Here is a 23720-nt window from a genome sequence, read left to right as displayed (position 1 = left end):
TATGGGGTAAATTCTCCCCTGCGAGCCCCTGGGACAAAGGAATATTTAATGAAAAAATAACAATTAAATTTTAATCCCCTCCTCCATGAGGTATAAATAGGCTCCACCTCCCCCTAGACCTCAGTCCAATTATAAAGAAACATAAAACACAGGGTGGGAGTCTTGTGATGCCAATGGGTCTCAGGGAAAACAAATTAACATAATAATTTTAGCTTCCCTTACGTCCCATTGGCATCACAACATATGGGGAATTAGCAAGCATTATCCCCAATAGGCGGGATATTTATTACATCCGCATTAAGAACAGATCTTGCAAAGGTTGTTCTTGACAAGAAAGAAGTATCCAGCCTGAAATATCTCACAAACTAGTCAAGTAGTAGTCAAAGAAGACCAGGTAGCTGCCTGGCATATGTCCTCAAGTGGCACAGCGGCATACTCTGCCCAAGTGGAGGCCACAGCTCTAGTAGAGTGAGCCCTGGTAAATTCTGGTGGATCCAGATCTGCAGAGGAGTAACATAAGGCAATGGAGTCACAGATCCATCTGGATATTGAAGGTTTTGAAGCCTTCCTCCTCTTATTCTTTCCTGCGAAAGGGATAAAGAAATTCTCGTCTTTACGAAAATCACCTACTCTATGTAGATAGATCTTGATAGCTCTGGATACGTCCAATAAAGAAAGATCCAAGTCTTCTTCAGATGATCCAGTAGGAGAAAATACTGGCAATACTATAGGCTGGTTGATGTTGGCAAATGAAGCCACCTTAGGCAGGAATCCTGGAAGGAACCTAAGGATGACCTTGTCTTGGGAAAAAAATCACGTATGGAGGTGCGGAGACAAGGGCTTGAAGTTCTCCAACTCTCTTAGCAGAGGTAATGGCTAGTAAAAGAGAAACTTTCAATGTTAACTTGAAGACTAATTCCTCCCACGGCTCAAAGGGAGGAAGACACAGGCGTCTCAACACAAAGGATAAGTCCGATGGGTCTACCTGCTTTACCAGGTTAGGCCTAGTCTAGCCTTAACAAAATTCTTTACCTCCAAGATCTGAAAAAAACGTGAGTTTAGGTGTGCAGAGAGGGCTGCTACCTGCACCTTGATGGAACTAGGTTTTAATCCTTTATAGAAGCCTTCCTGTAAAAACTCCAATGACTGTGGAGTAGAAGGTTTAAGTCCATCAATACTCCTGCTCGCACACCAATTTTGAAAAATCTTCCAAATACGTGCATGAGATTTATTTGTAGTGCTACTACGAGCATGAGAAAGGGTATACCATACCTTCTCAGAAAAACTAGAGTCTAATACGGTCCTCTCAGTCTCCAAGCTGTCAAGCTGAGGCTGGAAAGATTCCTGCACAGATGTTCACTCTGGGATATTAGATCCAGATGCAGAGGTAACCTCCAAAATTCCCCTCTGCTCATATTCATGGGCAGGGTGAACCATGACCTCTTCGGCCAGAAGGGAGTTATTAATATTATTACTGACGACTGATCTAGACTGATCTTCGTCAAACTCTGGGAATCATGGCTATGTGAGAAAAGACATACGCCATCTGGTATGTCCATGGTATTGTCATTGAATTCACTACTGTGGGATTGTCCGCCCTGTAAAGGGAACAGAAACTCCTCAGTTTGGCATTGCTTGCTGATGCCATGAAGTCTCTCTGAGGAAGCCCTCACCTCTGGGTTAACTGAATGAACACTCTCCTTGAGAGACCATTCCCCCGGAAATGTCAGGCCTCGACTCAGTCGATCCGCCAATGTATTGTCGACACCCCTGATATGAATCGCAGAGAGTCTGGTTATTCTGGTTTCTGCCCAACAGAAAATCTTCTCTACTTCCCTGAGGAGAGAAGGGGATCTGGTACCTCCCTGTTTAGGTATGCCACGCAGGCCATGTCGTCCATCCGGATTCTGACTGCTCTCTGTACAATAAGAGGAGAAAAAATGAAGAAGAGTTGGGTAAATTGCTCTGAGCTCCCTCACGTTGGAGGGCAGAGCGGATTCCTGTTGACTCCAAGATCCTGCAGTCGTAATGACTGTCAGATGAGCTTCCCAACCTGTTCCTGAAGCATCTGTCTTGATGGTTACCCAGTGTGGTTCTGAAATTAAAATTCCAGTTTGACTTGTCTCCACCACATTAGAGAACGTCTTGTTCGAGTCGATAGGACAAGCATCGCATCCAAGTCCTTGAGTCCTCGGTTCCATACTGTTAGTGCTTCTCTCTGAAGAAATCTCATGTGCCATAACGCCCATGGCACCGTGTCTGCAGCTGAGGCAAGGAGCCCTAGAAAGCGCATTAATGTTTTTATGGATACCTGACGAGGAGAAATTAGGAATTAAGTCTTATTTCTCTATGTTGATGAGCCAACCTAATTGTTGAAGTATGTCCTGGAGATATCTCAACTGAACTCTCAGAAGATCCTGAGTCTGAGTCATAATCAACCAATCGTCTAGGTAAGGGATAATCTTTATCCCCTATAAACGGAAGCGAACCATCATGGTGGCACTACCTTTGTGAAAACAAAGGGTGCGGAGGTATTCCGAATGGAAGGACTTTGAATTGTAAGTGTCTTACCTTCCTCTGGATTTAGATGGCGATTCTTAAAAATCTCCTGTGAGCCTTCAGAATCGGTACATGAAGATATGCATCCTGTAGATCTATGGTGACCATAAAGTCTCCCTCCTGGAGGATAGATTTTACCGATCTTATGTTCTCCATATGGAACGTCTTCTTTACGATGCACCTGTTGAGATATCGCAAATCTATAATAAGCCGAAAAACAAACTCAGACGTCCCCCCACTGGACTGCTTCTGGCGTCAGAAGTCTGGTTTCTTGTTGGTGTCCTTATTCTGCTGCTTCCCGCAACCTCTTCTGGATTAGTTTCTTCCTCGACCTCTGTACTGGTATCTCCTTTTGCCTCGCTGAGGAGATTTTGCTCTGTGAAAGGAATTACGGCTTTTATAGGACAATGGTAGTGACTTCCCCTCCATTAATTTATCCAGCTCAGAGCCAAACAGCCTACCTGCCTGGAACTCCATATTACAGAGCTGAATTTGAGGGGTTTTAACCATAGCGCCCTTCGGCAGCGGTCAAGAGCGCCCTAGTTTTTTTTACGCTAACCTGCTTCCCTGTGATGCACCATCGCAGAGGAAGTCAATGGCCATAATGACCTTTTTTAAAGGAGCGAAGGACCTTGTCCCTGCTTGCTCCACCTTCAAAATTTTCCTGGACCTTGGCCAGCCATCTTCTTAGGCTTCTAGAAACCTCAAAAGAAGATATGGAAACTGCCCCTTGGGCTGCCGTATATAATCTCTTGATGGCTACCTCCACCCTTCTATCCATTGGATCCTTAAGATTGGATCCGTCCTCCACAGGCAGCACAGCATATTTCGACAGTTTTACTATGGCCGGGTCCACCTTTGGAGGCTCAATCCAGTCCTTACATTGTTCTTCCTTGAGAACATATAAGGTTTTAAACCTCTTGCTCAAAACCGGAGCCTTTTCCGGTTCCTTCCATTCCGCCTGTAAAATAGACAATGAAATCTTTCCCACAGAAAAAGCCCTAGGCTTTTTTGAGGAGGACGAACCCTTATCCTCTTCTATTTCCTCAGGGTGTATTTCAGCTTGCACAGCTTTGCAAGCCACCTCCAGAAGCGGGACCCGGCGGGGTTAGGTGAGTATAGGGGGCTCTAACGGGGGGTCCGGAGCCTGTCACCCCGGCACGGGGATGACAGGTTCCCTTTAACTTCATCAATCACAGTAAATTAAGACCCAGGCTGGGAGTAGAGGGAGAAATACTCTGTTTGGTCTTTATCTTAAGACACGGGCGGCGATTCTCATTAGCCGCTAAAGTCTTTTGCACATAGTCCTTGACCCATACAACTACATCCTGAACATCAGACTACTCATAGGTTTAGGTCTGCAAGAAGGACAACGTACTGAAACACATAGGCATTCATAAATATTTGTATGAAAGAAAGGCTGAATCTTATCTGGGAAAAATGATCCTCCTACAGTATCCATAGCCGTCAGGTAGAGGAGTCTCACACTCGGCACATAAAGTGCTTCCTTAGAAGGTCTTTTTCCAGCAGCAGGACCGGTCTCCGTTTCAGATATCTGCAAATAATCAATGTATTACAGTACATATAAACCACTAGCCTGGCTAGAGTGATACCGGAAAGAGACACTAGGTGGCAGCAACACTTACTTTTAAGTATATAGAAGAGAGATCACAGCACTTTGCACTCAGATGATTTCTATTAGCTCCGGATGAACCACAGAAAATCCTTCCATAGGAAGACAGCCAGACCTAGAGGTAGCAACAGCTTACCTTCTGCCTTATAAATGAACAACAGCTAATCCGGCGTGCAGAGAGCGCGCGTGCCGCTGCCGGCCCCCGGAAGTGACATCACGCCGACGCTGCAGTGCTGAAACGCACGCAGCGCAGATGCGTTCCACAGTCGAACGCGATCGGAAGAGACGCTAGCGGCTCGGTGACACGTACAGTGCGTTCCAAGCACTAGGTAAGAAAAACTTAAAAGCTAAGACCTGCAGAAGCAAATATCAGGATACTACCTGGACACCGGCTCCAGCGGCATCCCAGCAATCATTACCAGGAGAGAAAACCTGAATTCAACAGGTAAACAAAGCATAAAAACGGAGGAGGGACAAAGTCCCCTAGGGCTAACAGCAACGAAGTAAAAAATACCTCATGGAGGAGGGGATTAAAATTTAATTATTTTTTTCATTAAATATTCCTTTGTCCCAGGGGCTCGCAGGGGCGAATTTACCCCATATGTTGTGATGCCAATAGGACGTAAGGGAACTGAGCATTATCATCTTTAGATTAAATTATAAAAATGGAGCATAAGGTACCTAGCCTATTCATCCATTGAGCCTATAGATCCATTAATTGTACTGACAGACTTAATTTTTGCATGAAGTATGCTGTGAAACCAGAAAAAAATTTATTATTATTATTATGTGATGAAATGGAAAATAAAACACATTTTTTGGGGTGGGGTTTACGTTGGTTTTGTGTTTACGTAAAACTGACATGTTATATATGTTCCTCAAGTTGGTACGTTTACAATGATATGTAACTTGTATAACTTTTATGTATTTTTTTGTGCCATGTTGTGTTCTTTCTATCGGTACTTTGTCTGCAAATATGCAACTTTTTGATCACTTTTTATTACTATGTTTCTGAATTTCTGGGCTTATTCAGTATTAGAGAACTGTATATAACGCCTCCCAGACTGAGAATTTGAACAAGTCCGCCGAAAATTTTTATTAAAGTATTATATTGTATGTGGCTGCTGGAGAGAATGATGGCAGAGGGATGCTCTGTGTCCCTCAGTGCCCCGTGACCCTCAGTGTCCCCCTGCCAACATCCTCTTCAGCAGACACAGCCCGCACAGCTCTGGAAGTTGAGTTGTGACATCACTAGTGATAAGCGAGTACTAAAATGCTCAGGTGCTCGTTACTTGAGACGAATATTTCCCGATACTCGGGTGCTCGTTTCGAGTGACGAACCCCACTGAAGTCAATGGGAAAATCGAGCATTTTTGCAGGGGACCCAAGATTAGCACAGGGAAGGTTGTGTAAAAACCTGTCAACCTCAGAAAATTATGGAAACACCACCGAAATGGACAGAAAACAGCAGGGGCAGCATGCATGGATGCCTCTGAGGCTGCCTAATGGCACCATTACGCCAAATTCTGGGCAACAGCATGGAAGTGATCAGTGAACCATTAAAACAAAGGTAGCATATGAACCACCACAAAATTTAGCCTGACACAGCATGGCAGTGAGGACACAGGGAACCATTAAAACAAAGGTAGCATATGAACAACCCCACGGAAATGGACAGGAAACAGCAGGGGAAGCATGCATGGATGCCTCTGAGGCTGCCTAATCGCACCATTACACCAAATTCTGGGCAACAGCCCAGTGGACAACCTCAAGACAATAGTGCTATCCAAGACCAAGATGGGCAAGGCCCATGCGTCCATGGTCAAAGGCATGAAGGTCACAGGTCTGGAGAGTGTTCCCCTGCCAGTGCCTGACAAGCTGACTGCTCCCCTCCTCCCCCCTTCATAACTTTTGCTTTTTAATTTACTAGACTGACCTGGGCTGGGGCATGACACCCCCTGACAACTTTAGCAGTTAGGATAATTTTCCCTGTATCATGTGACTCACCACTTCTCCCCACTGCTGATTTGATTTTGAGTTTGATTTTAAATTTAAGTGGCTCAGTGGTTACCACGGAAACTTTGCAGCGCTGGAGTCCTGGGTTCAAATACCACCAAGGACAACATCTGCATGAAGTTTGTATGTTCTCTCCACGTGATCACCTGTTCACACTGCTGCGGTTTGAATACAGGACACAGAGAACCATTAAAAGTGAGGTAGCAAGTGAGCCTCCCAAAAATTATGCCACACAACATGGCAGTGAGGACACAGAGAATCATTAAAAGTGAGGTAGCAAGTGAGCCTCCCAAAAACTATGCCAGACACAGCATGGCAGAGATGACAGAGTGAGCCAGGTAGAAGCGGTAGCAGGTTAGCCTCCCACAAATTATGCCAGACACAGCATGGCGGTGATGACAGAGTGACCCAGGTAGAAGCGGTAGCAGGTGAGCCTCCCAAAAATTATGCCAGACACAGCATGGCGGTGAGGACACAGAGAACCATTAAAAATGAGGTAGCAGGTGAGCCTCCAAAAAATTATGCCACACACAGCATGGCGGTGAGGACAGAGTGACCAAGGTAGAAGTGGTAGCAGGTGAGCTTCCCAAACATTATGCCAGACAGAGCATGACGAAACAAGAATAGGCTGTTGGCTGAGAATTGAAGGAGGAGGAGGAAGAGAGGACATACAAATATTCCTCATGTTGAGCTGCTTTCCTCGGGTGGGCAGTTGAATTCAGGTGAAATCTCGGCTTTGTTCATTTGTACATTTTTACATCAGCTGACAAGCAGGTGCGCTTATCATTGATGATGCCACCAGCTGCACTGGAGACCCGCTTTGACAATACACTAGCGCCAGGGCAGCCCAGCACCTCCAAGGCGTAAAAACACCAATTCGGGCCACGTATCCAGCTTTGCAACCCAGTAGTTGTAGCAAGGTACTCCCTCAGCATCTTCCTAAAGGCCTCCCCACTACTCTGTCTAGACTGGGGACGGGTGCCATGAAACTGTCAAAGGCTTTGGAGAGTGTTCCCCTGCCCCTTGACAAGCTGCCTGCTCCACCCCTCCTCTCCCCTGCTTTTTGGCCCACAGAACTACGTCCTCTGGCGCTAGTGGTGTCAGATGGGAAGTAAATTTTCAGCTTCTGCACCAGGGCCTGTTGATATTGATTCACTCTCATACTGCGTTCCTCGGCAGGAATGAGAGTGGAAAAGTTCTGCTTGTACCGAGGATCCAGAAGGGTGAACTCCCAGTAATCAGTGTTGTCAAAAAAATTTTTAACCCGAGGGTCACGGGAAAGACAGCCTAACATAAAGTCAGCCATGTGCGCCAGGGTCCCAACACACAAGAATTCCGTCTCCTCAATAGGCTGACTTTCAATTTTCTCCTCCTCCACCAATTTCTCCTCTTCAGGCCATACAAGCTCAACAGCTAAGGATTGAGCATAGGTACCCTCTTCAGTCGCAGCAGCAGTCTGCTCCTCTTCCTCCTTTACTTTGTGCTGAGAAACAGACATGAGGGTGGGCTGGCTATCTAGCGGGGGATGTTCTTCTTCTGTCTCCTGAGACGAAGGCAAAGTCTCAGACTTCAGGCTGAGCAGGGAGGTTTGAAGCAGACACAGCAGCGGGATGGCGAGGCTGATGATGGCGGCATTGCCGCTGACCATCTGTGTAGACTCCTCAAAGGGGCCCAGTACCTGACAGATAGCAGACATCCACTCCTCATTGTAGATTTGAGGAAGCTGACTGACCTGACTACCGCTTCTTGCTGAGCTTGACATCTGGCATTCCACAATGGCTCTGCGTTGCTGGTGGAATTCCACCGTGTGGGCATGTGAACCACCCCAAAATTTAGCCTGACACAGCATGGCAGTGAGAACACAGGGAACTATTAAAACAGAGGTAGCATATGAACCACCCAAAAACTTAGCCTGACACCACGGAGATACAATAGATGACCAGACAGCTCTGCAAAATAGTCGAATTTGAATTCAACTATTAGTCACATTGAAGTTGATTTGAAAACTGAAGATTAAAAAAAAGGCCATAAAGTGGCCTTTAATGAGCAGCTGACACCCACAAGTTGACATCCACAGATAGTATGGTTCGAAATGGACAACACAAGGATGCTAAATTAGGATCCACCATTTTCATTGTCTGTTCCTTTAAACTGTGCCAGTGCCTGACAAGCTGACTGCTCCTCTCCTCCCCCCCTTAATAACTTGTCTTTTTTTTAAATTACTCAACTGACTACTAGCTGACTACTGCCTTTGAAACAGCTAAAAAATGAAAGGACGTCAGAGGACACCCGCAAGTTGACATCCTCAGATAGTATGGTTCGAAATGGATAACACAAGGATGCTAAATTAGGATTCACCATTTTCACTGTCTGTTCCTTTGAACTGTGGCGTGTATCTTGGAGATACAATAGATGACCTGACAGCCCTACAAAATAGCACTTTACTGGCCTTTAGGTGAGGCAGGCGTGTAACCTCGCAAAAATTAGGCCTGACACAGCATGGCAGTGAGAACTCAGTGAACAAGGTAGATAAGGCAGGCGTGTAACCTCCCAAAAATTAGGCCTGACACAGTAGAGTACCGAGGGGCAGCCACCGCCATGAGGTTCCTAAAAGCCACTGTCCCTACCAGCCGATAGGGCAGCATGTCCAGGCTCAGTAGTTTGCCTGTATGCACATTTAGGGCTTGTGCATGTGGGTGAGAGGCAGTGTATTTGCACTTCCGTTCAAAGCTCTGTTGTAGGGACAGTTGAACGCTGCGCTTGGACACCTTGCTGGAGGGTGTGGAGCACAGTGGAGATAAAGGGGTGGGTGTAAGGCAGGAGGCGCTTTTACCTGGGGCCTGGGCGGGGGAACTGACAGAGCCAGCAAGTGACACAGTAACTGAACGGCCTTGGTTCCACTGAGTGGGGTGTTTAGCACTCATATGCCTGCGCATGCAGGTAGTGGTAAGGCTGGTAGTAGTGGCTCCCCTGCTGATCCTGGCGTGGCACAGGTTGCACACTAGTCCTTCGGTCATCCGCAGTTTCTTTAAAGAACCCTTCAGACTTGCAAACATCTAGGCCTGGCCACGGGAGTTTGACTCTGTGAAATAGTTGCTGATCTACTTGCTCTGGCCCTGCATCTCCCTCTGCCCACCTCTCTTCCTCTTCCAACCGGTGACTGACCTTGCCTCCGCCTCAGAAGCTAAGTTTAAGTGCTGCTATATACTGTATGCAACCCTCTTGCACAGGGCAATTAGCAGTGAGCTTGGATATGGTTGCACTAAGAAATAAAGAAATGAGAAAATATACTGGTCACACTAGTTTTTGGAGGTTGTCAAATACTATCTGTGGGTAAGTGCTGCTATATACTGTATGCCACCCTCTAACAACGGGCAATTATCAGTGAGCTTGGATATGACTACACAAAGAAATGAAAAAAGCAGAAAATATACTGGTCACACTAGTTTTTGGAGGTCGTCGTATAAAATCTGTGGGTAACTGCAGGTATATATTGTATGTCACCCTCTTATAAAGGGCAATTAGCAGTGAGCTTGGATAGGTATTTATTTTATTTTATGTGATTATATGTCAAAGTAAAGGCAGGCGGCATCTCCTGTTTTTCTGGCCCTGGGTGGACCTTGCCTGAATGCAGCCTCTGTGTTGAGTGTGTACAGAATCGGTCAGATAAATCTTTCTGTGTAAACACACCCTTACACTGGGAAATTAGCAGTGAGCTTGGATATTGCTGCACCATTATTGGCTATTTTCATTCTCTGACTGGAGCTACCCGTTTTCCCACATAGTAACCCTCAGTGGATCTTTAATCTCAGGAACTTAAAGTGACTGTACCACTAGGCCCAGGCTGAAGCACTGGAGGCGGGCCGACCCACCCTTATTTGGAGGAAACCCCAGCCCCTCTAGGATAGGGTTCCATTGATTCTAATGGAGTCACATCATGGAGGGGCTAGGGTTTCTTCCCTTTAAGGGTGGGTCGGCCCGCCTCCAGTGCTTCAGCCTGGGCCTGGTGGTACAGTCACTTTAATGACATGTGTAAGCAGATCAAAGCATTAAAGGACAAAATTCTGACATCTCATAGTGACGTCAAAGGTTTGCAACACTGGGAGTCTGTGACCCCATGCCAACTGCTAAAAAGGAAGGGAAGGGAGAGTGCAATAACATGTGTCCCCTCGTTTCTGCTACAATGGCAGCGCATGCACACTTGAGAATGACTGCTTTGTTCAGCCAAAACACTGCACTTTAACCCTTAGACGACCCAGGGCGTATAGTTACGCCATGGAAGTCTGTCCCCAGATGACCTAGGGCGTAACTGTACGCCCTGGGTGTTTCTCCGGCTATGAAGCGTGCCCCGGAGCAGAGCGCGCTTCATAGCAGGTGGGGGCCGGCTGCAATCAGCAGCCGGGACCTCACCGGTAATGACACGCTGCAGCGTGTCATTAACCCCTTAAATGCCGCCGCGACCGCGGCGTTTAAGTGTAAGTGGCAGGGGGAGTCCCCTGTCACTTACCGATCGGGACCCCCGCAGTGTGACTGCGGGGATCCTGATCGGTAAAACGGACTACCGGAGGTCTCTTACCTGCCTCCCTGCGGTCCGATCGGCGATCTGCTGCACTAAGCCTGCACAGGCAGGCTCAATGAGCAGAGCGCCGATAACACTGATCAATGCTATGCCTATGGCATAGCAATGATCAGTGTAGAAATCAAAGTACTGGATGTAAAAGTCCCCCAAAGGGACTTCAAATGTGTAAAAAAAAAAAAAGTTAAAAACACTAACACACTACCCCAAAACCCCTCCCCCAATAAAAGTCGAAATCACCCCTCTTTCCCATTATATAAATAAAACATATAAAAATAAATAAACAAATAAACATATAATATACCGTAGCGTTCGTAATTGTCAGATCTATTAAAATATAACAAGCGTCATTGCGAATGGTAAACGGCGTACACGAAAAGAGGGAAAAAAAGTGCGCGGATTACCGATTTTATGTTACATTATAAAAAAAAAAAATGAATAAAAAGTGATCAAAACGTCCGATCTTCACAAATATGGTATTAATAAAAACTAGAGATCATGGCGGAAAAAATGACACCCCATACAGCCCCGTAGGTAAAAATATAACTCTGATATAAGCGTCAAAATAGGCCCATTTTATTTATAATTAATTGCCAAAAAAAAAAGGATTTCATTTAAAAATATATATAACATTAGAGAATCTGCGTAAACCTGCATATGGTTGTGTTCGGGCTGACATATAGAGTAATAGTATTATGTCGCTTTTACCATATAGTGCATTACGTAGACACAGGAACCCCCCAAACGTTACCATATTGCATTCTTTTTTACGATTTCACCAATTTATATCTTTATAAATAATATATTTGGAATTCCATCATACATGTTATGGTAAAATGAAAGACGCCATTACACAGTACAACTATTCCTGTAAAAAACAAGCTCTTACATTGCTTGTAGATAGAAAACTGAAAGTGCTAGAGCTCTTAGAAGGGGAGGAGGGAAAAACGAAAACACTAAGATCAAAATTTGCGCGGTCCACTGGGTCATTTTGGGCCTGGTCCTCAAAGGGTTAAATAAAACTTTTCAAGGGCGGGAACACACCCTAAAAAGGATTCTTTAGGATGCGTTCACATTTACAGGATCTGCAGTAGAGTTGATGCCATAGATTCAAAGCAAATCTTCTGCAGATCCTGTACTTGTGAACCCAAGTGAATCTGTGAACCCCAGGCATAGTAAACTGCTGGTACCTGCCTGTGAAGCATAGCACTGTTGTGGCCGAACAGTCATGGAGACATGCCTTAAAGGCCCATTCCACAAAACGATTATCGCCGATATCAGCTCATGTAATATAAGACAACTATCAGCCGACATGAACGAAGTTGGCTGATTGTTGTCTGTCAACATGTTGAAAGACAAACGACTAAGGGTATGTTCACATGACGTTTTTGGCCGCACGTCAGGCTACACGGCACAAATCAGACGTGCAGCCCGAAGTGCGGCCGGCGGCCACATTGACTTCAATGAGCAGGACGGAGTCATTATGTGACTGTGTTCTGCTCATTTGTGGGACGTACACAGCTTTTGTGCAGGGCTCAAAAGCGTAGACGACTACGCTTTTGAGTCCTGCACAAAATCCGTGTGCGTCCCGCAAATGAGCAAAACACGGTCACATAATGACTCCGTCCTGCTCATTTAAGTCAATGTGGCAGCCGGCCGCACTTCGGGCTGCACGTCAGCATCCTTTTATCATTGATTTGTGCTTGTAGGCCGACGTGCGGCCAAAAACGTCATGTGAACATACCCTAAGATAGCAACAATCTGCTGCCGTCCCTCGGTGGAATAGGAGCGCCGTCAGCGGACCACTGCTATCTTCTATGGGCTGCCCGGACAATCTAGCGATCACTCGGGCAGCCTCCCCGTGGCCCCCCTGCTCTTACCTGCTTGCTACAGTGTGTAATAGCACCAGCAGCAAGCGGGGAATGAGGAGCAAGCAAGCGCTGACAACGCTGGTTTGCTTCTCTGCATCACCCCACGTAATAGCGGCTTTAGGGTTCCCTTTCTCTATCCTTTGCATTGTCAGCAGTGCCCTAGGCTCAGTGGCATCAAAATATAATGGTACCAGCAATTCAACAAGCATCAAGGGTAAGTGCGGTACTAATGCCAAACTACCCTCTATACTGCTTCCAGGCTGGGGTGAGACAAATCAAGCAGGGTACACCAGGGTCTCCCTCATATGATTCCACATTATTTGCTATCAACACTGTGACGTTTAGGTGACCGACCACAGCTGCCATACACTGAGGTATCCCCCCAGAAGCAATGCTTCTATCAGAAGACCACCATAATCTGGTAGCGAACACCAACTAGTTCTGGAAGATTCCTGATCCCTGCTAGGAAGAGACGGCGCCTGTCTCCATATGAGGTAACTCTAATGGCGTTACCCTCCCTCACAGCCACAGCCCGCCCCACATCACACTGTCCTCCTTATACACGCTCCGTTTCTGTCCCCCTCATTAACACTCAGCGATATCTAATTATAGTGTACGCCATAGCAGCAGCTGACAGAAGTGCCGGGAAGGTTCTGGTAACGCCGGCTACGCCCCGCCCCTACATTTCCCGCCTCCCTCACTAGCCGCGCCCCGTGACTGATGCCACCTGTGTAACCAGGGCAACGGAGGAGCTTTCTGGAAAGCTGGAGAAGGCGACCGAAGTGCCGCACAGCCGGCTCGAGAAACTTCTGGCTAAGAAGGGGCGGGGCTAATGTGTATATAACAAGCATCGGTGTATACTAATGAGGGTAGGAGAGAACTCCGGCGGAGACTAGCGGTACTCTATACACTGAGGTAATCATCATTGCTGTGCGGGACTCTATACACTGCGGACGTCGTCATTATTTTATAGACTGCGGCTTACATATAACCTGTTCGTCTGTACTGCGCCTTACAGAGGAATTGAGCCCAGGACACTGAGGTAACCATCAGGACTGTTCTTACATGATCTGTAGTTGCTGTTACTTGTAGCACATCACTGTGTTACACATACTCACAGCCCTTCTTTCAGTCATCATATATGAGTTAGCAGTTCTATTGATGTTGTACTCACCCTTCCTGTATTACCAGGAGTATTATACCTGGATTTGTATGTACTTAAAGGAGTTACTGCACCTACTGATTATTGGCTTATTATGTGCTAGGCAGCCAGGATGGTGAAGGAGTCTGGCTACTACGATACCCTCGGGGTAAAGCCAAATGCCACGGCTGATGAAATAAAGAAGGCGTACAGGAAGCTGGCACTGAAGTATCACCCGGACAAGAACCCCAGTGAGGGAGAGCGGGTAAGTAATATGTCTGTAATGGCTACTGTTATCATACATTATCAATACCATGAAAGAGATAGTAGTGGGGGTCTTCTCACAAGGATGAAGGGGTCTTTACGTTCAATGGCTGTAGGGGGTTAGTTGCTGTCTATGGAAATAAACTGGCGTAAAGGAAAAATCTATGACAAGCACCAACTGAATGGGGAGAAGGATTCCCTTGGGATTGCTGGACTAGCATGGTGCCACATTGGGGTGCCTTTGGGTTAGGGTCCTTTTGGACAGACAGATCTCTTGGATGTGGGGGCCATGAGATTGGCAGCTTGTTTGCTGTGTCTTTACGTGTCATGAGAAATAGAACAAATGGTCTGCATGAACAATCCTTGTATTGTTTGTGCAGCTCTGGAAATTAACAGTAAAGATGTCACTTTTGAGATAACGAGCAGTCTATAGCTACCAGCTACGCTGCTTGTGATCCAGTATCTGGTTCTTCAGGGCTCACACCGGCTGTATTTTCAGGCCCTGCCTCCTCTGGCTGGAGAACAAGATGCTGGATCACAAGCAACAAGCCAATCCGTTATGTGTGAACGCAGCCTTAAAGTAGCAATGGTATTCAGTCAGCACATGACATGTAATGAATGCTTTGTTTTTTTTTAAGTTTAAGCTAATCTCCCAAGCTTATGAGGTGCTGTCTGACCCCAAGAAGAGAGATCTCTATGACCAAGGTGGAGAACAAGCCATCAAAGAAGGAGGATTAAGTGGAGGAAACTTTTCTTCCCCTATGGACATCTTCGATATGTTCTTTGGTGGAGGTGGGCGTATGAACAGAGAGAAGAGAGGTAATCCTAAATTTAAAAGAAAGGGTGTTCACTATATACTCTGTTTCCCCTAAAATAAGACATCCTCCGAAAATAAGGCATAGTGGAGGATTTACAGGATAGCTTAAAATAAGGCATCCCCCTGAAAATACGGCATCCTAAGAACGTAAGACCCCCCTCTGCCACCAGGGTTATGCTGCTTCGTGACGACAACTACTGTACAGTATATAATTATTATTTTTGGTAAATTGTTAATTCTTCATGGAAAAAGAGGATCCCCTGAAAATAATATATTTATTTCTGATAATTGTGACTGTCTAATTTTTTTCTTTTTAGGTAAAAATGTTGTTCACCAGTTATCTGTATCTCTAGAAGAGATGTATAACGGTGTGAGTCGGAAGCTAGCGTTACAGAAGAATGTGATTTGTGACAAATGTGAAGGTAAGACATCTATGTGTTAATAGCTATGAAATAAGATAATAAAGATTCATAGTAGAAGCTTCTTTTTACGGTATGGGGGCATTCACATGCTCCATGCATGACTATGGTTCATGCATGAAAGATGTGCTACTAAGCCGAGCAGAATTGGGGGACTCCTGGCGACATGTTGATGCTGGGAAGCTCCGAATAAGTTTACATTGTTGCTCTACTGTACTATCCTGTACTCCGCAGCTTCCTGGCCCTTGCGGCTGCAGTGTCTAAGCGGCTTTTCAGCTGACAGGCCGCTCAGCCAATCACAGGCCGCGGCGGTCCCAGCCTTTGGCTGAGCGGCCTGTCAACTGACAGGCCACTTAGACGCTGTATTGTTAACTATGTCCATGCAGCCCATACTCCCCGATTATCAGGCCATCTAACAGGTCCAGTATTTAAGCGCCAATCTTGAAGATGGCGCTCATTTACTAAAATTATTGAGCTGTAGTCAGCCCATGTAATAGGACCGTATGGCAGTGTAACTGAATTATAACTAGAGGGCTGCATCCAACTACTTCTGACACAGTTAATCAAAGAAAGAGCATTCTGGTTCGGATGAACCCAGGCATGCTCTAGATTTGCTCATCTCTAATTATAACCCATTGTAAAATTGCAGGAAATTGTTCATGTTGTGGCCCATACTATAAGCTTCTAATGGAAATGTCATATCTCAGTGTCTTCAGTAGGAACATAGGGCACTCCACTCTGTTTTGCCTGCACTTAATGTGTTCTGCTTTCCTTTCAGGTCGTGGTGGCAAAAAAGGAGCAGTAGAGAAATGTACAAACTGCAAAGGTCGTGGCATCCAAGTTCATGTTCAGCAGATTGGGCCTGGCATGGTACAGCAGATTCAGACAATGTGTTCAGAATGCCATGGAGAGGGTGAGCGCATTAACCCCAAAGATCGTTGCAAACAGTGCAATGGAAAGAAGGTTGTACGTGAAAAGAAGATCCTGGAGGTTCACATTGGGAAGGGTTAGTAAGAAAGTAGATGCATGTTACACGTACCTCAGTGTGTAGTTCTTTGTACAAGTTATTTTATACTATTATGCAATTTTCAGGCATGAAAGATGGGCAGAAAATTGTTTTTCACGGGGAAGGAGATCAAGAACCGGGTCTAGAGCCAGGAGATGTTGTCATTGTGTTGGATCAGAGGGACCATGAAGTGTTCCAAAGGCAAGATAGGGATTTAATTATGAAGATGGAGATTTTACTAGTAGAAGCTTTGTGTGGGTTCAAGAAAACGGTAGAGACATTGGATGGACGAACTCTCCTCATCACATCTCTTCCAGGTTAGTAAGAACAATGTGATATAATAACTTAATTGTTGTGGCATATTAAAGTGACACTGTCGCCCCCTTTGTGCATTCTGACATCTCTACACAGGTGTAAAGGGTAAAATTGTTTTTACTTGAACAAACACCATGACGTATGATATGAAATAAGGTATGAAAAAACGCTAAATTTACCCTTTACACCTGTGTAGAGATGTCAGAATGCACAAAGGGGGTGACAGTCTCACTTTAAGTAGATACACATTGGTAAGGGTGTGACAGCATATGGGTATTGGGGCAGTTTTTCTAAGATAGAAGTCAATATGAATTATGGAAGTAAAAAAACTTAATGCTTTGGCAAATTTCTCATGTCTCCCATTGGCTTTAACTCTTGAAATTCATAGTTTACATTGTTGTAAATATCTGCTCACGTAGATATTGTTTTTTTTTAAGGTGAAGTCATTAGTCATGGGCACTTGAAATGCATTCAGAATGAAGGAATGCCCTTAGAGAGAGCTCCATTTGAGAAGGGTCTTCTAATCATCCAATTTCATGTAAGTGACTTATCAATTATCTGTTTTTGTTGTTTTTTTGCGTTACAATTGGGGTGAATGCACGACCGATTCTGCTGCAGTCATAGCTGTGACTGCCCCATTCATCTGAACTGAGCTTGCAGAAATCCACGTGCTTGCCACCAAAACAACCCCGATCAGAACAGAACTGATTTTAACAGAAATAGCTGCAGAAAAAATGCAGTCTGTATCCTCATGAAGTCTATCTATGAAGATACAGACTGCCATTGCAGTCTGTATCTTTATACTTTACCAGATCCTCTGTTCCGGCGGCACCACCATCTTGATGACATCACGCTGGAACGCACCGCTGGAACACAAGTGACGTCATAAAGATGGCGGCGCCCACCGGAACAGCCAGGGAACAGAGGATCAGGTAAAGTATGAAGATACAGACTGCAAATGCAGTCTGTATCTTCATGAATAGACTTAGGGATAGATGTACTTTCATAATAGGGACAGTTATATTTAGGTGATTGGTTCTCTTTAAAGGGGTTAGTCACATTTCGCCACTAAAATTGTTCCATGTACAGTACTAAGTGTGCTCAGTGCACTTACTGACAGCAACTCCTAAGTACCCCATAGAGCTAAAATCAGACTCCCTTTCTCCAGGCTGTCAACTTCTGCTCTGAGTCTGTCCATAAGATGGCCGAGCATATAGGGGCATGTGACCATGCTCTGCCCCCCCCCCCCCCCCCCCCCACTGAGCTTGTATATGCCTAGGGTGGACACTGAGGGTGGGGCACATGCTTCTACATGTTCAGCCATTTTAAGGACAGACTAACCACAGGAGGACAGCCTGTGCTGCGTAATACTAATACTGTATACTCAGAAATTTTTCTTTAAAGTGGCCAACCCCTTTAAAATATGTCACCTGCATTTCACATTCCAAACCACTGACTGTTGGGTAGGAGACATATGGTACTTTTCATATATCATCTGTGCTTCCATTGTAAAGAATCAGAGGTTTTTCCAAGCTTCTGCCGAGTTCAAATTCAGAGGGCTCTGACATGTCGTCAGTCCCCCCATCCTTATTCCTATTTCTGCATGATTGTCAGTCGGGAAGAAGCTGACCTTACTGACAAGTAGGATCAGGGATGGGAGGGGGAGTCAAAAGGCCTATTACAGCCCTCTGAAGATCTGGATCACGAGAAAGCCTCTGACTTATTTACATTGAAGAATAAAAGCATTTTTCTAAATTCTGGAGGCATAGACAAATATATCAAAGGTACCGTATGTCATTTTGACCGAACAGCTGCCTAATGGTGCGTTTACACAGATTTATCTGACAGATTTTTTTAAGCCAAAGCCAGGAATGGATTTGAAAAGAGGTGAAATATTTATCTATCTTTTATGACCTGTTCCCTGTCTATAATCTGTTTCTAGTTTTGGCTTCAAAAATCTGTCAGATAAATCTCTCTGTGTAAAGGCACCATAACAGTCAGCAGCTTGTAATGTGAATTGCAGCTGAAAGACTCACAATAAAATAAACAGGAGAACCATATCTCTGTTTATCGGTCTATGAGACTTTCTGCATGTTTTGTAGAAATCCTGCAGATTCATTTTGAAATTGACACAAACTTTTCCACAAACTCTCCATGACTCAGTAGTGCAAGCACATTTTTTACACTTCCCAGGCTCCTTTCCAGTCAATAAGAATTTATTTTGAGTCAAGTCAGCTTCCTGAGGGAATCAGACTACTTGCTGTCTACAGACGGGGAAAGGAGGCTGGTCCTTACGATGGCGGCCCCTGGCCCGGAGCATACGTTACCTGCTCGGCGCGGTGGCCGTGTGAAGCTCTCGTCACTCCTAATCAGCGCTGCTGTGCACTGATTGGCTGAGGAGCGAGGGGAGCCGGTAGCTTTACACAGCTACAGCGCCAAGCAGGTAATGTATGCTTAGCGCCGGGTCACATATCCGCGGATTTTGCTGCAAACTCGCTGTGTGAAATCCGCTGCAGATTCGGTACTTGTTAAGACACCCTAAGGGTATAAACCCACACACCGTATATGTAGCGTATTTACTGCTGCGATACGTAGCAAACTCGCAGCAGATTAGATCTAATTAACTGAACACAGCATCAAATCTGTACCAACAAATCTGCTGCGTATTTGTTGCATATCTGCTGTGTATACGGTGTGTGGGTTTATACCCTGAGGGTGCGTTCACACCTACAGGATCTGCAGCAGATTTGATGCTGTGTTCAGTTATTTAAATGAAATCTGCTGCAGATCCTGTAGGTGTGAACGCACCATTAAGCTATGTTCCCACTTCAGGAACATATCAGGCAAAGGCATTATTAGTGTCCATCTTTACAACAAGACAACCACCTTTGCCGATAAGCTTCAAGATGTATACCACAGTGGTACACTCTTAATAGTCTGAATTTGGACAGAATTCATTGCTACGTTTGGTCTGTTTTCCTGAATATACTTCTGTCATATGCACAAAGTAGCTTTCTTAGGGTACAAACACACACACCGTATACGCAGCAGATCTGCAGCAGATTTGATGGTGCAGATTTGATGCTGTGTTCAGTTATTTACATCTAATTTGCTGCGTATTTGTTGCGTATCGCAGCAGTAAATACGCTGCGTATATGGTGTGTGTGTTTATACCCTTACAGATATAAAAGTTTACTCTGGTGCCATCTGTTGGAGATACTGTCCTTGCATGTTTATTCTTAGTCCCTTTTAAAGGTGCTACAAAAACATGGCCACTTTCTTTCAGAGACAACACGACAGTTCCGATGCGGTTTGCAATTAAAGGGAACCAATCACCGGAAAAAAGCATATAGAGCTTTTGAAATGTGCTGTTAGAGCACACAGCACACTTGCCACACGTGTTTCCATAGCCTCCGTGCCTTCCCCGTGTAAGCCGCAAAGTAACTTTATAAAACTGGCGCCCTGTATGCTAATTACCTGAGGTAGTCACCTGGGCGGTGTTCGGCTAGCAGGTAGTCATGGTCCCCTGGGCGTTCTTCCGCTGTAATCACGCCCCTCTGGGCGTGATTCAAATGGCCGAGTAGCTGTGACATTCTGATGCCGGACGCCGCCGCACATGCGCAGTGCAGCCGCTTCCATTCCGGCGGTACTGCGCCTGTGCAGAATAGCCTCGAATAGCCTGTTAGCCGGAGTTCGAGGCTATTCTGCATAGGCGCAGTGCAACCGGAATGGAAGCGGCTGCACTGCACATGTGCGGCGGCGTCCGGCATCAGTACGTAAGCGCGCCGACGTTGGGTACGGCGCGCTCCCAAGTGACGCCACAGCCACTCTGCCATTTGAATCACGCCCAGAGGGGCGTGATTACAGCGGAAGAACGCCCAGGGGACCGTGACTACCTGCTAGCCGAACACCGCCCAGGTGACTACCTCAGGTAATTAGCATACAGGGCGCCAGTTTTATAAAGTTACTTTGCGGCTTACACGGGGAAGGCACGGAGGCTATGGAAACACGTGTGGCAAGTGTGCTGTGTGCTCTAACAGCACATTTCAAAAGCTCTATATGCTTGTTTCCAGTGATTGGTTCCCTTTAAGCTCAATTAACTTGGAATGGAACAATGGAACTGAGCAGCAAAACCTCGCCCAAGCTGGAGACAAGAGTGGTGCTGCCTCTGGAAAAAAGTGGCCATGTTTTTGTAGCGCTGGATAACCCCTTTAGGGTGCGTTCACACCTACAGGATCCGCAGCAGATTTGATGGTGCAGATTTGATGCTGTGTTCAGTTATTTAAATGAAATCTTCTGCGGATCTGCAGCAGAAAATACGCTGCGGATCCGGTAAGTGTGAACGTACCCTTAAGCTCCATTCTCTTTAATGGAACTGAGCAGCAAAACCCCACCCAAGCTGGAGACAAGAGTGGTGCTGTCTCTGGAAGAAAGTGGCCATGTTTTTGTAGTGCTGGATAACCCCTTTAATAGCCTCATAAATGAGGATTAGCCCAGCCAGAAACTCCTCCAAAAGAAAGAGACACCATCTGTATACAGCTGTTACAGAGTTCCTGCTTGTTTGGTTAATATCATCCATTCTCTTTAACCTTCATGTGTATGGGTATGTTTTTATGTACAGGGTGGAGAGGAGGGGACCTGAGACACAAAATATTTAGTTTTATATTTTTTTGTTTGAATGACAACAAAATAAAAAATACAATCAAATAAAAAAGATTAAGGAAATGTTCTTTAAAGTTGTACTTCTGTGTTCAGCAGTGAGGGGGAGGGAATTATTATTTTTGTATGCACTCTGCTATTTATGACCCTTGTCTGATTCTGTTATCTCATCGTTTCAGGTGATTTTCCCAGAAAACAATTGGCTTCCAACGAGCAAGCTCCCTCTTCTGGAAAAATTGCTTCCACCCAGAGAAGATTTGATGGTCACTGATGACATGGAAGTTGTAGATCTTGTTGAGTTTGATCCCAAACAGTACAATAAAGAATACAGAGGAGAAGCGTACCATGAGGATGAAAGGCCGAGAGGAGGCGTTCAGTGCCAAACGTCGTAATAAGCTAAAGTACAGCTGAAAGTGACTGTATGCTGTTCTGTGTTCATGTGGTTTTAAGTCGGATGAAAATAACATCTGACGAGTGGATCTTGTGCTAAGTACAGACTTTTCAGTTATTACCAATGAAAAGGTAAAAACTGCTGTAATTTACACACCTCTACCTGGGAAATACTTGCTATTTTTGCACATTACATGTTATTTAAAGTATTCTGTTTATCTTTTTTTTTCTAATAAATTAAGAAAATACTGAAGTGTTTCATTTTCTTTTATGATGTCTACTTCTATATTTTATTTTCCCCAAGAAAAAACTTCTGGTCCAAAGGGTTATCAGCTGAGGACCCTCCCTCATGCTTTCCCAGAAGCCACAGCATTCCCACTGCCGTTATACCCATTGGTTACAGCAAGCTTCCACCCTTCCAGTACTGACCAAAACTAGGTACGGTAGGACTCCCCTGAGGGACTCCTGTACCCCTGCTCACCCTTGTTTCCATAGTTGACGAAGGACTACTGTCAACCCTCTTGTGACTCACAGTAGAGCTCCAACCTCTCAGTAGTTAAAGCACAACCTTTCTCTGATTTGCCCTTCCCTGAGTAGTCACAGCCGGCCCAGTCACCAAATCAGTAGTCAGTTACCCCACTCCACCAGCCCATACCCCACTCCTAGTAGTGACAGCAATGACTCTGCACCCTGATAGTTACATTGATTTACAGCCATTCCTCGGATTTGGTAATCTGCTCTTTGCTTACCCCTCCACGCTCCCCTGGTGTTCTCCTATGGTATCTCCAGTGTCCCCCACTAATTGCCGTCACATTCAAGGTGGACTGATCCAGAGAAAGGCCGCTCAGCCAATTACTGACTGGGATAGGAAAGCGCCACGGTCTCTTATTGGCTGAGCGCAAAGACGCAAGCATAGGTGTAGTTTCTATGTAACAGCAGGTATATATTTAAAGTTTTCGAATGCTGGATGACCCCTTTAAACTGTAACTACCGATTTTAACCCCTTAACGACATCGGGCGTAAATTTACGCCCTGATGCCGGTAAGGGAGTTCAGAGCGGGGCCGCGCGGCGGCCCCGCTCTGAACCGCGCCGGTCCCGGGTGCCGCGTGTAGCCCGGGACCGTAGGTATTAGCGGGCACGGTCCGATCGCCGTGCCCGCTAATACAGTAATCGGATGCAGCTGTCAAACATGACAGCTGCATCCGATTACCGGACGCAGCCTCATCCCTGGTGTCTAGTGGGGAGATCGCTCCTCCGGGATGTTATCCCGGAGGAGCGATCTCCGTAAATGAAGCCGGCCGGGGACCGCTCCAAGATGGCGCCGTCCCCGGCTCGGCACTCGTTTACTTCCGGCTGCAGCAGCCGGAAGTAAACGAGTGCCTATCTCATGGATCTCTGCAGCATATCTATGCTGCAGAGATCTCTATGAGAGATCAGATCACTTATACTAGAAGTCCCCCAGGGGGGCTTCTAGTATAAGTGTAAAAGTTTTAAAAAAAAATGTCATTATTAGTAAAAAGCTCCCTCCCCTAATAAAAGTCTGAATCACCCCCCTTTTCCCAGGTTATAAATAAAAGTAAATAAATAAATAAACATGTTTGCTATCGCCGTGTGCGTAATCGCCCGAACTATTAATTAATCACATTCCTGATCTCGCACGGTAAACGGCGTCAGCGCAAAAAAATCCCAAAGTGCAAAATTGCGCATTTTTGGTCGCATCAAATCCAGAAAAATTGTAATAAAAAGCGATCAAAAAGTCGTATATGCGCAATCAAGGTACCGATAGAAAGAACATGTCATGGTGCAAAAAATGACACCTGACACAGCCCCATAGACCAAAGGATAAAAGCACTATAAGCATGGGAATGGAGCGATTTTAAGTGACGTATATTTGTTGACAATGGTTTAAATTTTTTACAGGCCATCCGATACAATATAAGTTATACATGTTACATATCGTTTTAATCGTAACGACTTGAGGAACATATATAACAAGTCAGTTTTACCCCAGGGCGAATGGCGTAAAAACACATTTCCCCCAAATAAACAAAAT

The 23720-nt window shown here is 45.5% G+C and overlaps 1 protein-coding gene across 4 annotated transcripts; it reads left to right on the top strand.

The window, feature by feature from the left end:
• The first annotated feature begins 13362 nt into the window (after nt 1-13362).
• Nucleotides 13363-21919, top strand: LOC138787048 (dnaJ homolog subfamily A member 4-like). 4 transcript variants are annotated; one of them, XM_069964157.1, is made up of 8 exons: nt 13363-13570; nt 13925-14061; nt 14699-14879; nt 15195-15299; nt 16075-16302; nt 16389-16619; nt 17055-17155; nt 21456-21919. In XM_069964157.1, the coding sequence occupies exons 2-8, from the start codon at nt 13930-13932 to the stop codon at nt 21666-21668; spliced, it is 1191 nt and encodes a 396-aa protein (XP_069820258.1). In that variant the 5' UTR covers nt 13363-13570; nt 13925-13929; the 3' UTR covers nt 21669-21919. The 4 variants fall into 4 exon arrangements, with proteins under 4 accessions (XP_069820258.1, XP_069820255.1, XP_069820256.1 ...); XM_069964154.1 differs by having other exon boundaries at nt 13921-14061; XM_069964155.1 differs by having other exon boundaries at nt 13363-13697.
• Nucleotides 21920-23720: the final 1801 nt, after the last annotated feature.

The sequence above is a fragment of the Dendropsophus ebraccatus genome, chromosome 3, assembly GCF_027789765.1.
Source record: "Dendropsophus ebraccatus isolate aDenEbr1 chromosome 3, aDenEbr1.pat, whole genome shotgun sequence".
NCBI classification, from domain to species: Eukaryota; Metazoa; Chordata; class Amphibia; order Anura; family Hylidae; genus Dendropsophus; species Dendropsophus ebraccatus.
The sequence above is the reverse complement of the archived record's forward strand: the minus strand, read 5'-3'. Positions and strand labels throughout refer to the sequence as shown.

Coding starts and splice junctions, on each gene's coding strand:
- LOC138787048 (XM_069964157.1), top strand. CDS start 13,930: ATGGTGAAGGAGTCTGGCTACTACGATACCCTCGGGGTAAAGCCAAAT. Junction 14,880..15,194: donor TATGAACAGAGAGAAGAGAG/GTAATCCTAAAT, acceptor TTTTCTTTTTAG/GTAAAAATGTTGTTCACCAG. Junction 17,156..21,455: donor TTCTAATCATCCAATTTCAT/GTAAGTGACTTA, acceptor TCATCGTTTCAG/GTGATTTTCCCAGAAAACAA.